The sequence below is a fragment of the Pseudopipra pipra genome, chromosome 6 (genome assembly GCF_036250125.1).
Source record: "Pseudopipra pipra isolate bDixPip1 chromosome 6, bDixPip1.hap1, whole genome shotgun sequence".
Classification (NCBI taxonomy): domain Eukaryota; kingdom Metazoa; phylum Chordata; class Aves; order Passeriformes; family Pipridae; genus Pseudopipra; species Pseudopipra pipra.
The window spans coordinates 6,195,414-6,220,059 of NC_087554.1; the positions used below are offsets into that span (position 1 = coordinate 6,195,414).

At 38.6% G+C, this 24,646-nt stretch overlaps 1 protein-coding gene across 5 annotated transcripts in view; it reads left to right on the forward strand.

Moving 5' to 3' along the window:
* The window catches only part of NELL1 (neural EGFL like 1), a 282,121-nt gene that overhangs the window by 251,129 nt on the left and 6,346 nt on the right, over positions 1-24,646 (forward strand). For 3 of the 5 annotated variants that reach the window (XM_064657178.1, XM_064657180.1, XM_064657176.1), the window contains 2 exons: positions 11,625-11,765; positions 19,419-19,612. In XM_064657178.1, the coding sequence (XP_064513248.1) occupies positions 11,625-11,765; positions 19,419-19,612 (335 nt within the window). The remainder of the gene's footprint in view (positions 1-11,624; positions 11,766-19,418; positions 19,613-24,646) is intronic. The other 2 variants (XM_064657177.1, XM_064657179.1) reach the window with 2 other exon arrangements.

The following is a 24,646-nucleotide window of genomic DNA, read 5'->3' on the forward strand; positions in this document are numbered from 1 at the left end:
GGCATTCTGTATATTCATTCCTTAATCTAAATACTATCTGAAGTATATATGAAGAGCTACTAAATGTTTTTGTAGGATCAAAAATATTTGCTTACAAATAAACAGAAATGCAGAGAATTTTTTTTTTAAAGATCAAAGGGAGGGCCAGTAGTAGCACCAGTGTTAAACCCCAAGGAGCTGTTGCTTCTAATCCTGAGTTTACTCATCTAGCTGGATTCACTGAGCCTTTCCAACCACTCAAAACCCACAAGCTCCAATATTTAGGTCGTGTAGCTGCTTGAGATGCTACAAAGTTCAAAGTGATCCTTCTAGTCCAGTAAAGCCTGCCAGCTTTTGCAGATATGTTTTTGCAGAACAGTTGCATAGGTCAGTGAATTTGAAGACAGTAAATTACATTGTGGTCTTTGGGTTGTAAAGTGAATTATTATGAGGAACTCTTTACTTTGGGAATGCTAATGAAAAGCAATTGCATTCAACTTCTGTGTAATAAAGCTTAGTTAATCCAATGAAATGAGGGACACAAAACCAGTTTGGATAAATGTGTGTTTTTAGTGAGTGGAGGTCTTATTCGTGCCATAAGCAGTGGTGACTGCATCTTCTTCATGAATAATCAAGCTCCTTTCAGATAATAAAATAAACAAAGGCCTTTTATATTTTATTTTTTTTCAAAATACTGTAATATTACATAATACTTAAGAAATATTTTGAGATCACAGGATGAAGGATGATATAGAAGTGCAATGTATTTATTATTATTATTGTTATTAACATTTGATGAGTCCCATGGCTTTTCTTTTAAGATTTTCTACTTATTTCAGTTGCACATTTTTAATTGCTTAGAGAAATGATGTAGTCATATCTCAGAGTTGGTTTAATTAGAATTATTGATGTCTGAAGCAGCACCCAGGCTGGGAAAACTGGGGTCTGATCAAAGTGACAACTAATGGTTTAGTGAAGTTAAAAATTCAATCTGTAATTAAAAAATGAAAGAGAGAGCATATGCTTCCGAAAGGCACATTTTATGCTAAGGAAACAGGCATTTCTTATTTATTTGGAAATATTCATTGCAGTATTTAAAAAGAAAGGTAAGAGTAATGAATGAGTTTTTCACCTGGAAGAAACTGGGTGCAACACTATGCTTTCATACACACTGGTATACTTTATTCTCTTTGATTAGACTTAGAACTGCATGTAAAATAGGAAGCTCACTTTAAGATGGATTTTTAAGATTTTTGGAATCTTGAGTCTTTTAAGGGGAAATCTTTCTAGCTTGATTGGAAGTACATATAAATGTTTACAGGTTTTAAATGTGTTATATAGAACAAATAGGTTTAACATTGAAATTAATTCTGATTTGAGGTGTTGAAAAAAACAGAAGGCATTAAGCAGTCAGTGTTACCTTTTGTATCTCAGCTCATTGACTGGTGAAGATGCACCGGACAGTTGAGCATCTCTAGTCAGCTGGGGTGATTCCTCACCTTCATTCTGAACATGTCAGTGGACACATTGTGTCGGTTTACGGAATTTTACTATATTTCTTTTTTTTGCAGCATGTTGACTCTGATTATCTGGCGCGATGAAATGCGGCGCTGTCCCAGTTTAACTGGGAAAGTGCACTTTTTTCACGTTTCTCAAATTTACTGGATTGTGCATGGGAAATCACAACACCAAACTGCTTTTCATGACTGTGCACATGGTGTGACAGAGTTGGGAACGTGGGTAAATTTAGCTGCACTGGAGGAGGGGGTGGGTAACAGATGGAAGGTGGTGGGGCTGGAGAAAGTTCAAGCAGACCAAAATAGAGAATGGCTTTTACTTGTATGATGAGCACAAGGAGATAGGCAGAGTGATGCAAGAGCCTTAATTTCTCTTCTTAAACAATCCTTCCAGTCTTCTGTTATTTGATACCTATTATGTAGGGTCTTTTTGTGTACCCTTCTTATTGTCAGAAACACATTTATATATTCCACGGTGCCTGGGGAACTTCCCTTGATGGAGCAGTTGCAATCCAGTGTGTTGTGTGGGAGACCAACCACAGATATTATCTTTTTATGAAACTGTGTTCACACATTCTCCAAAACTATGCTTACTTAGTTTTTTATCATTTGCACTTTATTGATCAGCCCTTCCTGAACCCTTTTCATCCCTAATTAAGGATGCAGAGAGCTTTACGTTATTCTGCTTACGATTTCAAGAGCTCTTTTTATACTGCTTGTTTAGGGATTTGCTTCCTTGGGAGAGTTGATTACTGTATGAATGAAAATGCTTTTCTGAACCTGTTAATCATTTCAAGATTTAAAAAAAAACTAATTGAGAATATTTCTCATTATTATTAAATTCCCAGGGGTGCTATAGGGTGTGCACACTATTATAATCTAAACCTGCTATTTGGATTTGCTTCTTGTGCCCTTTGGCACAGTGGTATACGTGGGGATTTTAAGGAGAATGAGTGACACTCAGCCCCCCCAGCCACAGTGAAGAAAATGTGCTCTTTATCGTTTTCTCATCAGCTGCCACCTCCTGTTAGCAGTGAAATTGTTTTGACAAGTGCTATTTTGTCATACTCGATTATGAAAGAGCTCAAACTAATCAAAAGAACTTCCTAACATTGTAGAGTATTGGGCTGCAATATAATCTTCCCAATGAAGTGGGGGAGGACTCATCATGTGAGTCATTTTAAATTTGGTTAAGGCAAATCATGGAAGAATGTATGGAAAGGAGCACTTATTCTCTGTCACAGGATGTTCTAGATAAGATAATAGGCTATTTCTATCACTCCTTGATGTTGAACTTTAGCATTTCAAGTGCCACATAGAGTAATATATTGGTTAGGCTTTGCACCTGAAGATTGTGCATGAAGTCTGATAGCATTGAATAATAATGTTAAGGCTCATCAATGAAGCTTTTATACATAGAGCCAGTGTCACCTGAATGATTCCTTTTGTGCAATGCACTGGATTGCACAGCTGGTAAGTTGGGTGGAGAATGCTGTTTGTCAGTGTCCTCTTTTATAAGAGGTTTCATTCATCTCTTGTAGCTCTGATGAACCAATTTGCAGCATCCTGTGTAGTTCATCAGTTTTCATTCAAGTGAGAGTTCCTTTTGGGGCAGAATCAGAGAATGACAGAATGGTTGAGGTTGGAAGGGACCTCTGGGAGTCACCTTGTCCAACCCCACGGCTCAGTGAAGGCCACCTGGAGCCAGTTGCCCAGGACCACGTCCAGACGGATTGTAAATATCTCCAAGGATGGAGACTCCACAACTTCTCTGGGCAACCTGTGCTAGTTCTCAGTCACTCTTACAGTAAGAATATGTTTCCTGATGTTCAGATGGACCCTCCTGTGTTTCAGTTTGTGCCCATGGCCTCTGGTCACTGTGAACCACGGAGAGGAGCCTGGCTCCATTCTCTTTGCACCCCCCCCCTTTGGGTATTAATATGCATCAGCAAGATGCCCCTGAGCCTTTTCCCCTCTCTAGTTTAAACAGTCCCAGCTGTCTCAGCCTTTCCTCCTGCCAGTCCCTTACCAATCCTCGTGGCCCATGGCTGGTCTCTCTCCAGTTGTTCTGTCTGTCTGTCGTGCTGGGGAGGTCAGAACTGCATCCAGCACTTCAACTGTGGCCTCACCAGCGCTGAGCAAAGGGGAAGGATCACCTCCCTCAACCTGGCACTACTTTATCTAACACAGCTGAAGACACCATTCACCCTCTTTGCAGCAAAGTCATCTTTCTGGTTCAAGTTCAACTCAGTGTCCACCCAGACCCCCAGCTCCTTTTGTACCAAGTTGCTTTCCAGCTGGTTGGCACCCCTCAGCTGTTTTGCTTTAACGTGCATCCCCTTTAGGTAATTCTTCTTAAATTTTGTGATCTTGGCAAAGAATGTGCAACTCTTTAATTGCAGGACGTCAAAATCATTTGCCAAAAATACTTTTTATTCTTATTGACGTGTTAGCCTTCTTATAAGGTATTTAATGTATTTTGCCATGCAGATTTTCTGAAATGTAATTCTGCAATCTGTAGTGTGTTTTTAGTATGGTCTTACCAGTCATTGTAAATTCAATGAGCCTGAATTTACAGAATTTATGCTTTGAATAGGCTTAAAGCAGCTTTGTGCATAAAAATACTGTACTTTAGGAATGGGTTTGAACTTCTTTTTAAAAAAATCTATATAATCCTATCTGTGTAGAAGAATACCTCTGTGTGCTGAGGGCTCCATTGATTACAGTGTATCAACACAACAGACCTCTGCTGTTGATCTTCTTCTCTTGTTTTATTCTACTATGCTTATCTAAGATTCTGAATAGCTGCTTTTATATAATATATGTAGATACAACTCCAGTATCACAGTTTAATTGAATTAGCAGTCAGGGATGAAGACAGTGAACATTCTTAAAAAATAAAGCCTTTGTTCATGAGTCATGAGGGGAGTGAAGGTTGGCCTTGCCTCTACTTGGTTATTTGAGAACATTTTTCTAAGGAATAGAGAATGGAGAGAGTGATAGGACAGGGGAATGCAATTACAAAATTGAGAAGTTTCTCACAATTTGGCTTTGGACAACTTTGGAAAGTTCTCTGTATCTCTCTTTGCCTTATTTATGTCACCTGTAAATTGCACATGATATCCCTCTATTCTACCAATAAAAATAAATATATAATAATATATATGATCTAAATTATATAGTGCTAAATTAAATAGTGCTCAGTGATTTACTTGTGGTCTGCAGTTGAGTTTCTCTGCAGAAATTCTACTGGATTGATTTACATGACCAGAGACCTTAGCACAGAGACCACAGACTTCCTACCTAAATAGGTAGAATAATTACAAATTCATGGTCCTGACAAAGTGCTCTAGTACATTTAGGAAGAGCATAATGTCAAAAAGAGTAAGAAAGGGCATTCCTGGAGAATTGTGGGATATAGGAGGTACAAGGTGCTAGTGGGCTAAACATCTGTCCTGAAGTTCTGCGTCATTAGTCCAGCTGGACATGGGAAGAGCTGGAATACAAAACCACTGAGCTAGTAGCCCTGCTATTATCAGGGTAATGTGATTTGAGAGACATGTTGACCATAGGCCTCAACTTTGACAGAAAGTCTCTTCCTCAGTTTGAAACTTAACCTACTAATTGTGAAGTCAGTCTGTTTGTTTCTGGCTTGTGGAGTGATAATTAAAGTCCTCTTTGCAATGGAAACCCAAATGCAATACTAAATTTGAGATAGTTCTTCACCCTACCAGGCTTTCTAAGGAGTGATCTGGCTCTGATTTTTATGTCCTACATCACCCAGTAGTCTTTAAATATGAGAAGAAAAAATTCTTGTTGCAGCTCCACTGCTGTGAAGTGACATTTATTTGAACCATTCAGGACCTTTCGGTTGCACACTCTAAGTGTGCTGCATATTTAGCATGCAAATAGACAAATATGAGGGTGTGAGAGAGACATGCACTAAAGTGATAAAGACATCGTCTTGGACTGTGTATAAATTTATAAGATAGTAAAATGAATTTCAGTAAATTAGATGTTGTATATTAAAAAAATTAATCTCAAAAATTGCTGGTGCAACTAGTCTGGGTTATTATCCTGATATCAATTTAATTCCATTTATTCTTGTTAAAGTCATCATTCTAAATTTGCACATGGGTTTCAGATGATTAAAAATCTTGATACCAGTCCAGAATTACACAATAAAGCATATTACAGCTCTTCTTTAATTATAATGGGAGGTGGGCACACCGAAAGCCATTTAGTACTATTAAACTGTTGCATGGGTTTGAATATTCATGAACGTGAGTTTATTCACTATCTTAACAAATTTAAAGTTTTATGGTTCACTGCTGTGTCCTCAAAATAGAAAAATGGACCCAAAGCCTGTACCATTTATACAGCCAAAACTATTCCTGCCTGAGAAGGAACTGCAAAGGCCAATATAAATATAATGCAATTAAAATCAGTCTATGAAAACAGCCATGACTCCTGAGGAGAGAGGAATATATTATTTGGTGCTGATTGTTTGCCCAAAATCTCCTAATGAATTAAAACGAATGCAATTAAAACAGAGGCTAAATGTCAAAGAAAAATGTCCCAAGCAGCTCTTCCAATGCCTGCTGCTGGCTTCAGGCAGAGGAGGGGTGTGGGGGGGGATCCTTATCACCTGAGATACTTAAAATTGTGAAACAAAAAATCGACGATTTAAAATATCAATAGATAGTTCTCAGACAGATGTCTTTCCTGTCCTTTCTGGTTTTTAGTATCTCTGTTGCCATAAGAATGAACTGGCCCCATGAGGTTGAGCAAGAGCCATGAGCCATTATTCAAATGTGACTTAATTACAGAGTTATCTGTGTTCTTTAAGTTACCATTTGTTTAACAGCCAAATTGCTGTACGGAAGCTGTACCCTTGGGATTCCAGGCACGCTGGGTTTCAGACCCGTGACAAGGTCAGCCTTGTAGCCTCTTCTCTTGGCACTGGGAGAATCCAGCAGACTTTAAGGGTGGCTGCTGACAATGTGTTTCTGCTTTGTATAGCATATGTTGAAAAAAAAAAAAGGCAGGCCCTTCTCATAGTGAACTGTCAGAGCTAATATAGAGATTTAATAATATAGCCAATGTAAGGGTTAATAATGAAGAATAAAAAAAACCTTACGTAAGTTTATGTAAAACTATAGAGGTAGGCAGATTGGGAGGGTTTGTTGGTTTGTGGGTTTTTTTTAGAGAAAGATTTTTTTCATCTCATGTTCTCATCCAAAGTAGTTCTCTTTGCTTTCAGGGTTTATTTGAAGTAGTCGAATGAATCCTTTGCAGCAGGGACACTGTTTGCATAGTGCTGTCAGTGACATCCCTTTCCTGCTCTCTCTCTCTCTTGTGGAGTGGCTCAGGCAAGAGTGGGAGATGAGAAGAGACTGTATTTTACATATAACTTATGCCTCAGTTGGCTGGGTGCATTTTTCTGGTGTTTTTATGTTGAAGAAAAATACTGTAATATGGAAAACAAAGTGCTCTGGAAGTAATGGACTTAACTGTCAGGGTACAATTTTAATTCAGGAAGCTTGAGACCTGTGTGATCCTTTCTTGTTAGTACACACTTTTCCTGCTTAAGGGTCTCCTGGTCAATGGAGAGCTAAAGATAAGGATCATGTATTTTTTTTACATGAAAAAGAATTCAGTAAGGGTTTGATGAACAGACACTTTTATAATACAGCTCTTCTGTCTCATTGAAACTGTAGATTGCTAGCTGTGACATGACACTGAACAGTTTTCTTTTCAGTATTATCACACAGTGACTTAAATGTGATGAGGCATTAGAAAAGATTGAATTATTTTAATTTTACTTTTTCACAGGGTTCTGAAGCCATTGTGTTTTATTTTGAGTCAAATTATCCTATTTATCTTCTCTGCATAAATACCCTTATGAATAATGCAAGAAGCTGGGATGCTAAAAGTAAAAATTACAGACCTGTCCTTAAAGGGCAGGATGAACATCTTGCAAGGGCTTATACATGACCAACTGATACCTTTTTGCTACAATACAAAAATGTACCATTTTCGAGCATTTGCAAAGCCACTATAGTGGAGTGTTGCCAGATCCATTGACAATTCTCTACTAAATTCTCTACTAATGGCAGTTAAGTGACTGAGTGGGGTAAAAGCAGGCAACAGGACAGTCTGGAAGAGATCTCCTTTTACACCGACTTTGTAAGAAGGCTTGAATGAAAAATCTACAAAAACACTTCCATGGTAGTAAAAGCAGCCATGTCTTAAGTTGAATTAGAGCTAGAAATGAAAAATACCACACTTAATGCGAAGGTAATGCAGATATTTAGCTAAATATTGCAGAGGCAAATTAAGGTTATGAAAATTTTCAGTTCCCAAGGAAATAGTAAATTGGCAGTTTCTCATTAGCACTCAGTTTAAGACTACCTAGCTATTAACACAGACACAGAGAAAGCCCACACGAAGCTGTGACCTGGTGAGTGTGTTTTCACTGACTTCTGTGAGCACGGCATAGTCCCATGGGACAACAAGGTGCAGATGTGCATGGAAGGACCCAGGCTCTTGTCTCCATGGCAGGAGTCTGTGAGAGGGCAGAGACTGGAGCCCTGAGGGCCATGTGCTCACCCTGCTGCCAGGAGCATTGAGGGCAGGCAAGACCAGGAGCATGGGAACACAGCCAAAAGATGCCCAACAATTGTTTCTTCTGGCCTGTGCCGTGTTACAGAATTTCTGTACAGGTTTTAATGTGCTTCTTTGAAGAATGATTCTGCTTTTTGTACTGTTTTTACTCACAGGTCAGAAGTATACACTTTCACTTCAGCTTAACTTTTTGAAGTAAGTTATACATATAGCACACTCTGGTACATGCTAAACCCCTCAAAATTAGTGCATATGTGGCTCAAATTCCATAGCAAAACCCCAAAACAGACTTGGATAGAAGGACTTTTATCCTGAGGCAATTATGCAAATATAGTGCTAGGATCTAAAGATGGAAAAGCAAAGATGAAGAGAAGTGAATTGATTCTAATTCCCTGAACTGGCTGTTATGTATAGAAACATCGTCCTATGCAGAAGACATCCTCAAAAAAACTGTTTTCAAATGCCATAGTACGTCCAGATGGAAATTACATATTAAGTTAACTAAGTAGTGTCATGGTATATGACATACCATTTTATAAAGCTGTTATTTGCATTTTCCTCTTGGTATTCTGAGCATCTTTAATCTGAATTTCTAAAACATCCACAATATTTTCCTATACCTGCAGAGCTGTGTTTGTGTATGTGCTACAAATAACATCCAGGATCACAGGAGAAGCTTACAGACCTCATCATAATATTTCCTCCTCTTTTAGTGTTTATGTACATCATTTTAAGGAGCAGTAATGCATTGGATAAATGGAGAAGCCGTTAATGGTTTTCCTTGTTTATACCCCTCGTTGTGCATTTTGTGTCACATGGTGCTGCTAATGGTGTGTTGCCAAAGGAATCCTAAGGCGCTGCAGAAGCAGAGGGAGAGTTGCTTCCCCATTCTTCTCCCTGCCCCATCCACCCAGCCTGTCTCCAGCATGAGAATAGGAAGAGGGCTGAGCTTGACCTGAAGAGGAGAGGTAGTGGATAGAGAGGGGACAGAGCTTGAAGGGTTTTTCGTTAGTTGTTTCTGCATCAACTGTGTCTGTCATGACATTTTCTGAAAACAGCCCGCAAAGCTTCTCCTTATGCTTTGCCTGCTGCCTCCAGCATGGGCAGGCCAATGCTGGCATAACTCCACTGGTTGAAGGAGGTCAAGTAAGTAAAGGAAGGACCTGTAAAACTGAAAATGAGTCTTTTTTTCCTAGCTCTGCTGGTTGAAGAAATTGGTTAGTGTCTCCCTACACATCAGAGACCAAAAGCTGTAACAGTTATGGTACTGCCACAGTAAAGTCATCTAGTCTTGAAACAGTTCTATGAATTATTTTACTTTTCTGACATAATCTAGAGACATAACCTAGCTGCTCTTCTTCCACTGAGTAAGCTGCTGCTTAGTTTTAGTACCCTGGCAGACAGGCTTTCTGAAAACTTACCTACTAGTCAATTGGTATCCTCTACCATGAGCCTAAATCATATAGTTTTGAAAGGGTTTAAGTTTAGGGACGAAGTTTACGAACACTCTTGATTTTGTAAATTAAAAATGTAAAATTGAATGGATAGAGGTCCAGTACAGGATTGACCTCAGGAAGCAGTCTTTAAACAGGAACATTCTCCAATTCAACACTGGGGAAGAAAAGAAAGCAAAGAGGATTCATTTGCAGTTGACCTGCAATGGCAAAGTCATTCACTTTTCAAATAGGATTAAACTTGTTTCATCAGCCATGACATGTGAAAAGATCATGGTTATAAATTCCATTTGCTGTAATGAATTGAAAGTGTCTGAGTTTGCAAGCACCACTCACCGTTGATGGACAGGTAGATTTGTGCAGTGTTTTAACACTAAAATTAGCTCCCACAAAATAGAAAGTACAGAGAAGGTGGCAGCAGTGACAGATTTTAAAGCATTAAAAAATTGACTTCATTGTTAGATGGGAGCAGAGTAAAGCTAGAAATAAATAGCATTTATAACCCTGTTATGTGGACACCTTGGTTCATGCTAGAGTGGTTCATGCTGGACACAAATCTTGGAAAACAGCTTTTTTTTTAAGGTTTCTCAGCCATATTTCCACAAGAATAAATATTGTTACTGAAATGAAGAAAAATCAAACTTTTCTATGGTATTGCTTCTACAAAATAAGAAAATGGAATTGTATTGAAGGATACTTCAAATCCATTTCCATGTGCATTGACACGACACCAGTGCAGTCCATGAAACCATATTGGTGTGTGTATTTTGTAAAAGCTACACTCTGGGGTTAGTTAATAACCTTAACTCAGTCTTGCATCAGGATCATGAGACATTTCTTCTTTGATGCTTGCAGAGCTAAATGCAATTTCTGGACCTATTTCCCCCACATTTTTTGGTTTGCTGCGCACAATTTTATGCATATTTTAAGTGTGCCAAGAAAAAAGAGATCTCAGTGGGTGAAAATGGGAATTATATGGGAATAATTTGAGTTTCATTTTAATTGATAAGGTACCCAGCTGAAAACTGTCCAAAATTGAACAAAAAAAAAGTTGAACTGAATAGAGGAATGAAAATATAATGGCTTTTTAAATTACCGCAAGGTTAACATATAATTAATTTGCTAATTTTAATTACAACCCTGCAAAATGTGCTGAAAAACGCTCAAAGGGGAGAAGCAGCCAGGTGCCAGCCATGATTAGCCAAGGTTACTAGCAATTATGAGGTCTCTATTAAACATGGCACAGAAATTTGAGAAACTCCTTTCTGAAACCAGCACATTTATTGACACTCAGCAGGGTGTTCATCATGCTGTATCTTTCCATTGCTACAAACTTGCTGTCATTTGCCTCACTCTTTTCCTGCTAAATGTTTTATTGCAGCTTAAACGAGGACTGCTTTTTCTGTTTGTTAAACACGAACTGGGTATTTATTTTGATCACGGAAACAAAAGAGATTAACAAGTGTTTGCCAAGTGCTCTGAGCACCTTAAGTGCCAGATAACTGCCAATATCGCAGCTGAATGCTGGAAACACAAATCCCGAAGGAAATGCTTTCTCTTTCCAAGGTATCCTGGGACACGGAGTTTGTAAAGCAGGAGTATTGCTGAAACTGCCTTTTCGGTGGGCAACCTATTCTACAGTGCTTTAAGTGCATAGGCAAATGTAACTTCTGAGTTCAAAAAGCCAACAAAAAAAAACAACCCAAACAAACAAAAAATCAAATAAGGAACAAAAAATCTGCATGTTTGCTTTGCATTTTTAACAAATTGTGGTGTAAAAGAATGTCTTGTCTGTAACAGGTTACATGATGTATTATTGTTATTTTTTGTTGTTGTTATGTGAGTCGTGTGTTAAGTGTCTCTTGTTGGGAACCGTAATAACCCTTAATCCATATATTAAAGGAAACAAAAAAAAAAAAACAAAAAACAAACCGAAAACCAAAACAAAAAAACCAACCAATAACTTTTTTTAAAAAAAACCAAACCTACAGTATTGGTGTCGAAGGAAATTAATTTCCTGGCTGGCTTGTGTTTTTCTCTGAGGCAGATATTGATGAGTGTGCAGAGGGGATCATTGAGTGTCACAACCATTCACGCTGTGTTAACCTCCCAGGGTGGTACCACTGTGAGTGCAGAAGCGGTTTCCATGACAATGGAAGCTATTCTCTTTCCGGGGAGTCCTGTGTTGGTAAGCAATGATCAGCAGAGCCTTTTTTTACCTCCTTCTGCATGGTGTTCCAAAGTGACTATTGAGCTGCTGTCCTGAGCAGTGACTGTGTTTAAGGCTAAAATGCGAGTGCAAACGAGCGTGTCTGTGTTTGTCAGCATCCCCAGCCACGCAGGGTGGGTGCTGGTTCATGGTGCATCACGTTTTTGAGTGGTTATCACAGGAGGGAGGCAGCTCAAGATCCGAAGTGTGACTTACTGCACTTGTTCATTTATCATAACAAGTTGCTATGAAAGCTGCAGTGAAAGTGGGCTTGCTGCGGAGCATAATTGGCCACAAAAGGGGATGAGGTGGTTTTCTAATTCCAGATTTCAGCAGTGATGAACATATCTGTGGTATGTCTATGTTGCTTTGGTTTGCTTGTTTTCCATTGTTTGCCATCTTCATCCTTAATTTTTTGAATGACGCAAATCACATCAGAATCTCTGTGCACCATATTTGCAGAATAAGGCCCCAAAAGCATGAACAGAGAGGGATTTTTAAAGGGTGCGGAGGAGTTTTTCAGTTGTTTTTATGGGAGGACAAAGGATAAGGCTCCATGAGGAGTTAGTTAGCGCTGGTTCTGTGATCTGTGTGCCCTCGACTGGCTGTGAGACACTGTGTGCCACTGCAGCAAGTAAGCAGCAATAAAACCATAGTGGAGATGGTAATTGTAGCTATTCTCAGAAGCCTTAAACATAATTTCTCTGTGATGTTTTATCAGGTGAGTTTAAAACTGCTTAGAAAGGATCCCATTTTAACTTCTGTAAAGATACAGATCAACTGCTCGTAGTGTTATGTCCTTTCTTTGGAACTTCAGTTACTTCATCTTTAGTCAGTTATATATATGAATGTCCTATAAAAGCTCTTCTCCTCCTTTTGTGAAAGACTTTTTTTTAATGCTGTAAACTTCATTTATCATGGCCATAACTTCAAAGGGCATTTTCTAAGATTTAAAGTCTATACTTAAAATAAAAGTTAAAGTAACAAAAATATATAAATTTACTTGTAACTTGTAACAAACATTCGCATCTTTCATAAATTTTGGCTATCAGAAGTCCTTGGGATAAGGTAGCGTCACGATTTAAAAATGCAGAGGAACAATAATTATTTTCAAAAGCAATATTTTGTAGATTGTCCAGCTATATTAGCTTTTTACACGTTGTCCTAAGCTGATGGGGAGCTCCATAAAATCACAGCAGTGAACTTCATGGGGGTAGCTGTGTAAAAGATGGCAAATTTTACAGCACTTTGTGACCTAATAGATAAAACACCATATGAAAGCCATGTATTTCTAAACGAATTCTCAGATGTTAAGAGTTCTCCTTTATTTAAATGTTGTAAAAGGGGTAATGAACAGAGCAATGTTGAAAATACCTCCTTTATGAGAAATCAACATGACATAACCTTCAGAAAGCCCTGAGGCAGTTGGGGACAAGGGGCATTTTTAGCATTTCTGGTGCTTACCTGTACCACTTGCCTGGGGAGCCCCGTCCCTCATCAGGCTGACCTTCTGTGGCTGATTTGGGATGAAGAAGATCTAAGGGTCAAGCTGATCTCAGGAGAAGACAGACACAGACAAGGCTGTGGTTGAGAATGACCCATAGGTAGGCTCAGCTGCTGGAAAGGTCAGCATTGCTTGGATTGAATCGCTGTTGCAGGGTTGGGCGCTGCAAAAAGAAGCCCCAAATGTTCTGTTTTCTGCGGAGACTGGAGGGATGGGATTTCATGAAAACAAACTGCCCTCATTTTGACCTGCACAGCATGCTGGAAGCTTGCGAGGTGAGGTGCTCATCTTGCCATATGCAGGTTGTAAACAGAATGTGAAATTAGCGGGTTTATTTTAATGAAATAGCTTCTCTGAACCATCTGCTGTGGGGTTACCAGTGAGGGAGAGAATGAACCAGTTGGCTTCACCAGTACAATGAAATAAAATAATTAAAAATTAATTGAAAGATTCTGCTAACCCATAGTGACAAATTTCAAACCAAACCATGATATTTGTTTTAAAATGCAACTAAGAACTGGTTAAAACAACGGATAACACTATACATTGTAGCTAAAACATCACATTACATGTTGTTTATGTGGTGGAGCACTTATCAGGGCGAATGTCTTCGCTCTATTTCAGAAAAAAAGAGGATCTACTTAGCAACAGCATTTTTTCCTGCTGTATTGTATACTGGATTTGTAGTGTGCACCTGAGGTAGATTTGAGCCATTGTCTTCCAGTGTGTTTTGAAACATTTCTTCTTTCTTCCTCCCTGAAGGACAAACTTGGAGAACAATAAATAGGCTAAAAACATAAGCAAAAGAAGATTAAACCCTCCCCTACAAAATAATAGCAATAACAATAAATACTACTAATAATAATAAAGAAAAGAAAATCACAAGACAGTGGGAGGCAGTACTCATCTCTGACAGATTGCCCAAAGCCCAGGCAGCCACTTGCTTTTGCTGGATGCATTTAGGTACCTATTGGTTAACCCCCTTTCCCTCCATTTATTTTGTAGGTGCTCTTGGAGCTGAGTCATTACTTGCAATGTCTCTGCAGTGCTTGCAGAGCATTAAGAAAAATAACACGTATTTGGGAGGTGTTGTGATACCTCAGTGCTTCTAAAAGCTTTATTCTCATTGAGTGGGAGAAAACAGTGGAGTTTGGTCACCTGGCAAGGGATGAATGTGTAAATCGATGGATGTGGTGGGTAAGGTCATAATATTGCACCAGAGCTGGGGTAATAAGGCTGTGTGACTTAGCCAGGCCACTTCCAGATTGGGAAAATTCTCTTATTGCTCAAAGTATCAGCCAAAGGCAGCTTTTAGCAGAGATGTCAGCTTCATAAAGTGATGGTGAGCAGGCTCAAATTAAGTGAATGTAATTTAATTTCCTGCAGTAGAGGCATTGGTCTTTCACGATGTGTTATTAAGAATACTGCTTGCAGACAAAAGACAATTGCTCTATGAAGTTGCTACTAAAGTTTGCTTGGCAATTAAAACCTGTAGGCTACAGTTTCAGAGTTGTTTTGTTGGGTTTGTTTTTTTTTTTTTTTTTTTTTTTTTGTGGGTGTTATTTTTTTGGTTTTTTTTGGTTGGTTGGTTGGTTGGTTTTGGTTTTTGTTTTTAAATTTTGATACAATTTTGCTGCACTCTCAGGTAAACAAACAATAATACTTTATAGAGAAGTGTGAGTTGTCATGTGATACAGTATTTACTACTATCTACTGATACCATATAGAAGCAACTGGTGGTGTCTTTTGCCTGCACTAAGTGCCCATGCAGAACCAAAGAATGATCTGTACAGGTTATCAGAACCAAAAGAAGGGAAAAACTGGCAAAGAAATGCTGTATTCTGGGAAGTTAATAGTATCCCACAAAGCATGCTCCTTTCTACAGCAGGAAAAAAAGGCAAAGCAAATTATACTTTTGAATCTCCATCTCTCAGATGCTTCCGGTCTGTAGAGAGCTGTTCAGACCCTGGAGTGCAGATTTACTGATTCCATTTTTTTACATGGTGATTTGTCTTTCTGGGTCTTGACATTGGGACTTGCAAGCACAGAAGGAAAAACAACCAAGGCAGCAGTCCCTGTCAGTGTTGTTTGTTTTTTCTTTCTTGGGTTAGAGGAGCTGTTGTAGGGGAAATGAGAGCTGGGAAAAGGTAGGACTCAAGAGCTTGTGAAAGAAAACTGCACAGGTATTAGTCTCCTGCAAAAGCTGGGTGCAGCAGTGCTTGAGGGTCAAATCTGAATGGGTTTTAAATCAATTCCTGAAGCTTTCATATATTTCATAGTATACTGCAGTGTTGCCTCTTACCTAGATTAGAAAGTAAAAGAAAAGGAAGTTTGTTCTTTGTTTATTTTGCCCCTTTCTGTATCGCACAAAAAGCTAGACCTTGAAAATCTTTGAAAATATTCCTATATGCCTGAGAATTGCTTTCCTATCCATTGTTAGAGAAATGATACATAGGCAGAAAGGTTTGTTTACAGTGTGGAGTATCCAAGACCAACTCTAGAACCTGCTGGTTTACAACTTTCTTCTCTTCTGCTCATAGAATTTCTTAAAGCTGATAATATCGGAGTCTGTGTCAGTGAATTTTATGCTGTAAATTAAAGATTATCTTTCTTACTTTCCACTTAGTAAATTCTGATTCTTGTATTCTGACAGAAAGTTGTGTTACATGTCTACAAGGTAATTGTGTTCAGTCATTTTTACATTTTTAGAAAGCTTTTGTAAATCCTATATTCAGAATCTAATTTACTGTGCAGTGTTCCTTAATAGACTGTTATGTCTCTATAGAATAAATGTACTATCATAAAATATTTTCTAACTAAGAATGAATCTGTTTAGTGATATTTTTTTCAAAGGTGACTCCAAATAACTTTGATTTAGAAAGGAGGCAAAAATCATTAAGTGACAAGTTGCCTGTGAAAAATGATTTGTCAAAACAGTGTTTAGCTAACTTGTACATACATTGGTTTGGGAGCCCAGCATACATTTTTCATGTTAACAATATACTGTAATGGTTTAATGTACCATAACAGTTAAAATTAGCACATTAGTAGGGTTCTTTCTTCTGCATCAGCTTATCATGATAATACAGAGCACCACACTGCATGGCTTGCTTGCACAAAATTTATTAAGGTGCTGTGGAAAAGTTTTACCATTAAAACCTGAATAGCCTTGAAAACTAAGAAATGAAGTAGCAAGGGATTGGTTTAAAATTTCAGTGAAACCAAGTTAATGAACTTGTGTTGATATGTACAGTCATGCTTGTCTTCTGCCCTGTTCAAGTGCAGTGGCCATGGGACCTCTCATAATATCTGAGGCAAATTACTTCTCATTACAGCCAAAAAGGATGGAAAAGAAAATTGCATCTCAAGGGATTATTTGCTTCCATTTTGATTCTGTTTCCTTGTCTACCCGCATTACCAAGCTCTCTCTGCACTTTGAGAGTATTTTGGAAACGAGCACGTCTTGAGTGGTCTGTTTTCTTTCTTTTCTCACCCACGAAATGTGACTGGTGGCTAAAAAACACGTATGATCAGGTACTTATGGCTGTATGTTTGTTTATAGAGGCACAGACTGGAGTGTTTGAAGAGTGAAGATCTTCATCAGTGATATGATAGTTGGCGTGTCCTGGCAGAAATCCCTTTGCTGTTGGCTATACTTTGTTGATAGCAAATAGCATAAGGCTTTGCAGTGAAGGAAGTTTCTGGTCAATATGGTTGTTTCAACTATAGCCACACTTTTCCTTGGAAAGGAACTGTCTGGAGGGGGGAAGTGAAGTTCTGCCACTTTTACTTGTGTTAATTAGTAGTTTATGCCACAGAAAATTTCAATAGAATGAATAAGATTGCAAAGTCCTATTCCAGGTGTGAAAATGAGGTTGTTTTTGCAGGTTAATAGGATACATGAAAGAACTAATCCCCATAAACATAAAAACAGACCTTTTTTTGGTCCTATATATGTGGGGAAAGAATATGGACTCTCCTTGCTATTTCCAGTGTTCTTTTAAGTTACTTGATCTATAAATTAATAATTTATTTCCTTCATACTTTGTGTTGTTATAACGGGAAATGAGATTTATGTACAGGTTTTGCCTTGCCTGTCATTAAATGTTCCAGTTTTGAGCCCTCATCTTCTGAGAGCAGATGTGGGAAAGCAAACGAAACCTGAGGGGAGTGTGGGGAATTTGAACCAAGCAAGGACTTAAATATATAAAAATAATCCATATGCAAAAGTCTTGTAATAAAGTCCAGTTGTTTTGGACATGTTCATAATTTTTAAGCCAGACTGATTTTTCAACACCTAAATAGACACATTGATTCTACTTGCTAAGAGAAATTTCACATTAAAAATGAGCATTTTCTTCTGTGCTTTGCATAGCCACGTACATACTGAACTTGCATTGATATGAGCAAGTCCATTTGAACTCCGTTAAACTGAAATATTTTCTTAAGCTAACAGAGCTGACAATGTGGGAGCATTTGTCTGGGTTTTTTTCCTTCCCCACCCCCCAGTCTGGTTTGAGGCTGAAGGAGTGACAGGGGCAAAACATGTTACACTTAGAGCTTTTTATCCTCAATTTTCTGAGAACGTTGGCTGTTTGTTCTGACTTTAAGAAATGCAGTCAGTGACAAGAAGAAAAACTGCCAAAGGGATGTTCTCAGAAAATTAGTTCTATTAAAAGTTCAGCTGAAAATGAGTGCAGAGTCCAGCCTTTTCTATCTGATTAATGACTAAAACTTTTAAATAATAAATGCCATAAAATAATAAGAAACCATCATTTGCATAAAGAACGAAAAAAATGAGCAAACTGAGTAGCAATTAGGAATTTATGTTCATGCTTTGGTTGATTGGCTTTTTTGTCAAGAATCTTCCATTTACCAATTTGGGCTGCTCTTAATGGGGACATCCTTTTTATGTGTGCTAAACGGAGAACAGCGGTAGCAGGACATAAATAGGGTGTTCTTCCCTTTTACATATGTATAAGAGATTAAGTTGGCTTTGTGCAATGTGAACAGGTCTGTACTACTGAGAACATGAATAATGTTAGTTTCTATAATTGCCAACATCTGGCTTTCCATAAATCTGTTAAATTACATGGAAACAGAATTAGATTTCAGTGTCATAAGTAAAGCAATTAAATGCAACTCTGTAGGCAATATGGCTTTATATTCATCTGTGAAATCCTTTTAGTTTTGAACTGTGAAAGCTACCCTTCTAATCTGTACTGTGATTCTTCTGCATCCTATATAGATTATATTCAAGGAGCTCTTAATGTGATGGGGAAGACAATATTGATGATGCTTGGTGAAACCACCAAAGGCAGAGTGAATGCTTCATTTATACCTTTGTTTTCAACAAAAACCACAAGTCAAAGTCTATTGAAAGGAAAATGAGAGATCTTTAAGAATGTTTTAAGTTTTAAAGTAACTATTTGGATTCACTGCATGAACTCCCCAGATAAATTCATGTTGCATATTTTACCCTCCAAGAGCAATTTTAATGGGATACTGTAATTCTCTTTTTCTGGTGTATAATGATTTTATCTTGTCACCTATTCTTTGTGTCATTGCAAAATCATACTGCATAGCTTTAAGACTTTTTTTCTGTATCAGGTGCATCTGATTTCTTTTTTTTTTCTCCCTGCCTCCCAATTCACTTATACTTCTAGCAATGGGAAAAGGATGCAACTGACTGCTTTTATTATGGGAAATGCTGCTCATGGTAGGAACTTATCAAGAGTAGTGCACCTCTATTTTGATGTAAAATCCAGAACAGAGAGTGGCCTAGTTGACAAAAGGTCACTCTGAATGACCAGTAGTTACCAGTCACTGGGAAATCAGTATATACTCTTGTCTGAAGGTTCAAGTTTGATATATGGTTCCACCAAGTATGTCAGACTCAGCATTTATAATTAAGCCTGATGGAGATAGTTTAAGAATTCTTGGTGGAATCAAAGTAAATGCTGAAGAATAACCTAAAAAACATCAGTATTTAATGTCTGGCAAGTAAATATGAAAGGTATAACCCCTCATCCACCAGCAAGACAGATTAGCAACGATTACTTAATGCAGAAATAAAACTTGCCACATGAGAAAAGTGTCCAAAGCTTTATAAATCTGCTGTTTTGCAGATATTGATGAGTGTGCCTTGAAGACCCACACCTGTTGGAATGATTCAGCCTGTGTGAACCTGGCAGGAGGGTTTGATTGCCTTTGTCCATCCGGACCATCTTGCACTGGAGACTGTCCCCATGAAGGAGGCTTCAAGCGGAACGGGCAGGTGTGGACCCTGAGAGAGGACAGATGCTCCGTTTGTTCCTGCAAGGTGAGATCCAGCTGGTCTGGGCTTCAGGAGTCCTTTAATTCCCTGGGCTCATGTCAGGAACCCAATATTGCAATGCTACTGGTGTTGGCAAAAATATTAGCCTAAGCCTAAGGCACTGAGGCAAAAAGTAAAGGGTAAAGCTGTCTCTGCTGTGGGCACTGAAGTTGGGATGGGGATATTCTTCTGGGAAGGCATTTCTTTTCTTATTTTGTGAATATATATGTAGCTTAATAATGGCTAATCCTACTGAATTTCTGCTGTGTTACCCTGTAGGCCAGAGCATCTCAGTGTGCCTTGAAGAGAGTCTTGCATTACCCTTTAACACAACGTTCCAGCACACTTACTGGAAGTGCTGAAAACTGGTTTTAATTTCTCTTTGATGAGGATAGTCACCTCTCAGTACTGTCAGCCAAGTTCCTGTTGGTACTATTTCCCTTTCCTTGGAATACATGTGAATTAGCTGTGTGAGAAGACAGGTCTGAACATGAGTCAAAGGTTAGAGGACCCAGCAGCAGGCACTTAATTTCCTCAAGTGAAGAAGGGCAAAGGCCAGCTTTTTCCTCCTCATCCCAGCTTGGCTGTGTTGGCAGCTCTCCCATTTGAGCAGTGCAGCTTCCTCTGCACCTTTGGAGAAGCCAGGTCTAGTATCAGTAGATCTACCTTAGAGTTAAGATTTAGATCAGGGGGAGGAGGGAGAGTGTGTTTTTTTGTTTGGTTTGGTTTGTGTTTTTTTTTCCCCTGGAAATTATCAGGGTTTTTTCTGACTATGGTAACCAAGTTAGAAGAACATTTGGCTGTCCTTTCTTGATTTTCACCAGTTAACAGAGAAATGTTATCATTGAAATCAGAAGAATTTTAAGAATGCCGTAATCTGAGAAGTGGTTGGTCTTTTATGGCCCCTTTGACCTGATTCATTCATAGCATGGGTAAAGCTGTCCATAGGCAGAGCAGTGCAGGCTCCTGCATCAGGGCAAGTAAAATTAGATTTTGGCCACTGTGAAAAGCTGAAGATGGAGCATGGGATTTGGTCTCTCAGTCTCCATGTCTCAATGCTTAGGAGCCAGAGAAGCATGAGAGGGTTTGAAGGGGGACAAAGGGGAAGAGGTGTTTCAAAGTTGCAAGAAACTGAAAGCCTCATCATTTCTGTTTTGTGATGGTGTAGCAGAAGGGAAAATAAAGACTTCAGATGAATAGAACCTGCAAAATACACTGTTGGATTGGGCTCAGTAGGGAATATGTTCTTGTTAGTTGCTATATTTTTTACTTCAAGTAGCCTCAAGCTCCCTAAAACTCCTCCTTTCAGAAGCTGAAGTGTACAACTCTACTGAATATATATCACGCTTTTATGGTAATCTTGGGGAACTGGCAGGCTTACGAAAGGATTTCCAGTCAACAGAATAAACAGTTTAATATATGTGAAGACATCTGGTCTGCCTTTGCAGAATTATAACTATTAGTATTCCCATTTCAGATTGTTTGTAATTTGTTTTATTTGCCATTGCACGTGTTTCTTATGTTGAATGCTCTTATCGGTGTATGAAAATATACACATGATTAACTAGTACATAGATAGTCTAAACTAAGCCTGACACTGTTTGTTGCTGTGACTCTTCCTTTATATCTTCTTCAGTTTTTATCTTGGGAATTACCATTTGCATTTAATTTTGTTCCAGTAGCTGCCTGTTTCAAGAGGGAAAAGAGGGAGAGCTCCTCCTCTATCACATCCCAGGCAGACTGTAAAGTCTTCACTCGGTGTTTATTAAAATGTATTTTTATACATTGGAAGTGGTAGCTGCCAATACACCAGGCTACTTCTCAAGCCTATCCTTTTCATGCAATTGCACACAGACCTGGCCCTGCTTGATCTTTTGCATCCTGCTCAGTTTGCAGTGAGGAAAAGAGTAGAGGGTAACTAAACCCTTCCTTATACTACTTACTTGAACTTTGAAATGATCCTACTTACTTGTTTTATCCAGGAGACAAATCAGCATTTCAGTTTTAAAATAAAATGGGCTTTTCTTTTGCTATAGTTACTCTAGGAAAGGTCAGGTGGATATATTTTGTGCATTGGCTGAAACACGTAGATACTATCTTGAAAATAGTTTAACTTATAATGGATGTAAAGGAAATTAAATACCTTACATAACCTTACTTAATGAACTTCAAAGTTATTTGTGAAGTAGGATACTATGGGAGATAAGATATTATATTGTTTCAGTTATATAATGAAGCAAAGTGTCATTGAAGCACAGGGTATTTCAGTGTTTCATAGGACCCAGTTTCCTCAAAACATCCTAGTTCATCTGAATGTATATCAAGTTTACAAAATCAGAAATTCTCAAAACTATAAATTAACCTTGTACCTTAAGTATATTTGGTGTGTCTTGTATAGGCATCTTCCCGAATTCTTGTGGATTTAACAGGGCATCAAATTTAAAGCTGTTAGAAATTTGAAGGGGAGGGGGAGCTGTTGCAGTCTGCCATGAAAAAAGCCAAGCCTGGCTGTAAACTCTGGCTATATCTGGGCTTTTGAGCCTGTCCTCTGATTAAGACAACCCTGTATGAAAAAAACCTGGAAGATCCACACAACACTGGGAGCAGGGGGATGTGCCGAGCTGATGTGTGTTCCTGAGGATGAGAATTGTTTGCTGGTTTGGTTTTGGAAGGGTCTGATTTCTCTCCAAACTGGATCTGGGGCCCTGTGGAAACTTGAGTCACCCTTAACATGTGTGTCACCCTTGTGTGTCAGTTCTACCTTTGATAAGAACAAAGTTCATACCACTGGTGCTTTTGAAGCATGTAGAACTGATGCAGGGAAGAAGGTGGGGAGGAAGAGGTAGTAATGAGATGTTATTAATATATTGTTACTCACCTAAAGAAAATAAAGTTTTCTCTATATATTTTTTAATTTCCTACATATTTCTCAGGGCTACTGGAGAGCTGAAAAGATGTACGTGGCATGTTGTAGCCTAAGAGGCTTTATGTCACTGCAGTATAGGGATAAAAAGGGTTTTTGAAAGGTATAGAGCTAATTAGGTTGTAGACAAAACACAGATGCTTAGACACTAAAGAGAGTAGCAGTGTATTATGATTACCAAAAGTTCTCTGGAAACTCACCAGGCTTTGTCAGTGTTCTGAGATATGGAGAGTAAAGGCAACGTAAAAGATGCTCAGGGAAGCACAGAACTACCAGCACTGTCACCAGCCAAAAGGGCAAATCTGAAAACTAATCCTGAGAGCTTAGAAACTGAATTGGATCTAAGCAGACAGGCCATTGTTAGCCATTATTAATGAGCGCAGAAGAGGAGAGAGACTGCCATGGTGAAGGTTTCTGGATTCCTGGCACAACCCCACACGCCTGGAGCGGGTGCTCCTGACAGAGCTCTTGCGCTGAGCTGACTTTGGATGTGCGTCTGGACCTGGCCAAACCTGTTGCTAAGGAAATGGGCCGCTGCCATTCTTCCTTATGATTTACTCAAATTGCTGAGCAAGGAAATAAAGCTTTTTTATTCCTCTTCCCACAGCTAAAGCAGCAATCTAGCTGCTAGTACCGAATCCCTACTTATCCTAGTTTGATACAACACTGAATAAACCCTGCCTAGTAACGTGTGCCCTACAGTTGGCAAAAGCAGTTCAGATCCATGTTAACCTGGCGTGTTTTCTACATTTCTGTAATTCTGTGTTCTCTTCAGCTTTACTTGTTAGGCTTAAGAACTCATTTTAATTATTCTTACAATAGCATGCAATATTCTAATCCATTCAAAACTGTGATGAAATGCAACAGTGACAATGACTGGCATGGATATTGTGACTCCCTGGTGCTAATTTTGTACATGTTGCGTTGTGGCCAAGACTGGCTTTGCTTTAAAATAAGAGCCAAGCACACATCCCTACATCAAATCATAAGCAATCAACCCCCTGTGCTACATGCTGAGCAACCTGGTCTAGTGGAAGGGTCTCTGCCCATGGCAGGGGCATTGGAACAAGATGATCTTTAAGGTCTCTCCCAACCCAAACCATTCTGTGATTCTATGCTGTAGTTATGGCTGCTTTGTCTGCCTATGGAAAAGCCATCCTGGGCTGCTGTCACTCTTTTTAGAAATCACTTTTTTAAGGGATCAGAGGAAATCAATTCCCTTGAATTGAAAGGTATAACTGTATTTGCTGGCAATGAAATTTGGTTCCTTCTGACATCAGATATAGTTTTATAGACTCAGAGCAAGGTTCTGATGAGAATAGGAAAAACTGCGATGAAATGAATGGAGTTGTTTTAGGAATTGTATAGGTGTGACCCAGAGCAGAATATAGCTTCCTTTGTCTCACAGCTCTATCTTTAAATTGGCTGCAGTGGATGCTTTGCTTGGATAAGGAGTAATCCAATAACTAGCAATGACTGCAAAAGGAGTTAATTTCAGAACTTTTCCATAATCTCCTCACTGTTAGTTGTGACTTCAGTTTCCAGCCTGCATGTGGCATTTCTCTATGATGTCTCACCTACAAGAAGGGATGTAATTTCAAACATGACTGTCCATCCAAATTTCATAACTAAAATTAGAATCAGTTTGGTTTCCTCTGATGTGAAGATAATATATCCTTTTCTCTTTACATGCAGAAGCAATTCTTCTGCTTATCTCAAACAGTTCTGTTCAATGGTCTTTAACAAAATGAACCATTCAAAGCTGTAAGCAAATATTTAGCAGAATCATATTTTGGAAAGCCTATGAAATCCAGGGCTTCTGAAATACGTGAACTGAATTATAATGGGTCCATTTGTCTTTATACTGGTGTACTGTGTTCCAGATGTGAGGTCAGAATAAAGAACAAGTAGTGCTACTGTGACTTTGTTATATTTTGCTCTGATAAAGTTAAAGGGGCCACCTTTATTCAACTTATTTTCCAACTTTATTCAACTTATTTTCTTCATAGCGGTACATTCAGTCAAAGTAATGCTAAATAAATGTTATATGTATTAGAGTGACAACTGCTTGAATAGTTTGTTGATGAAACCAATGAGATATGAAATTCCTTCCCTAT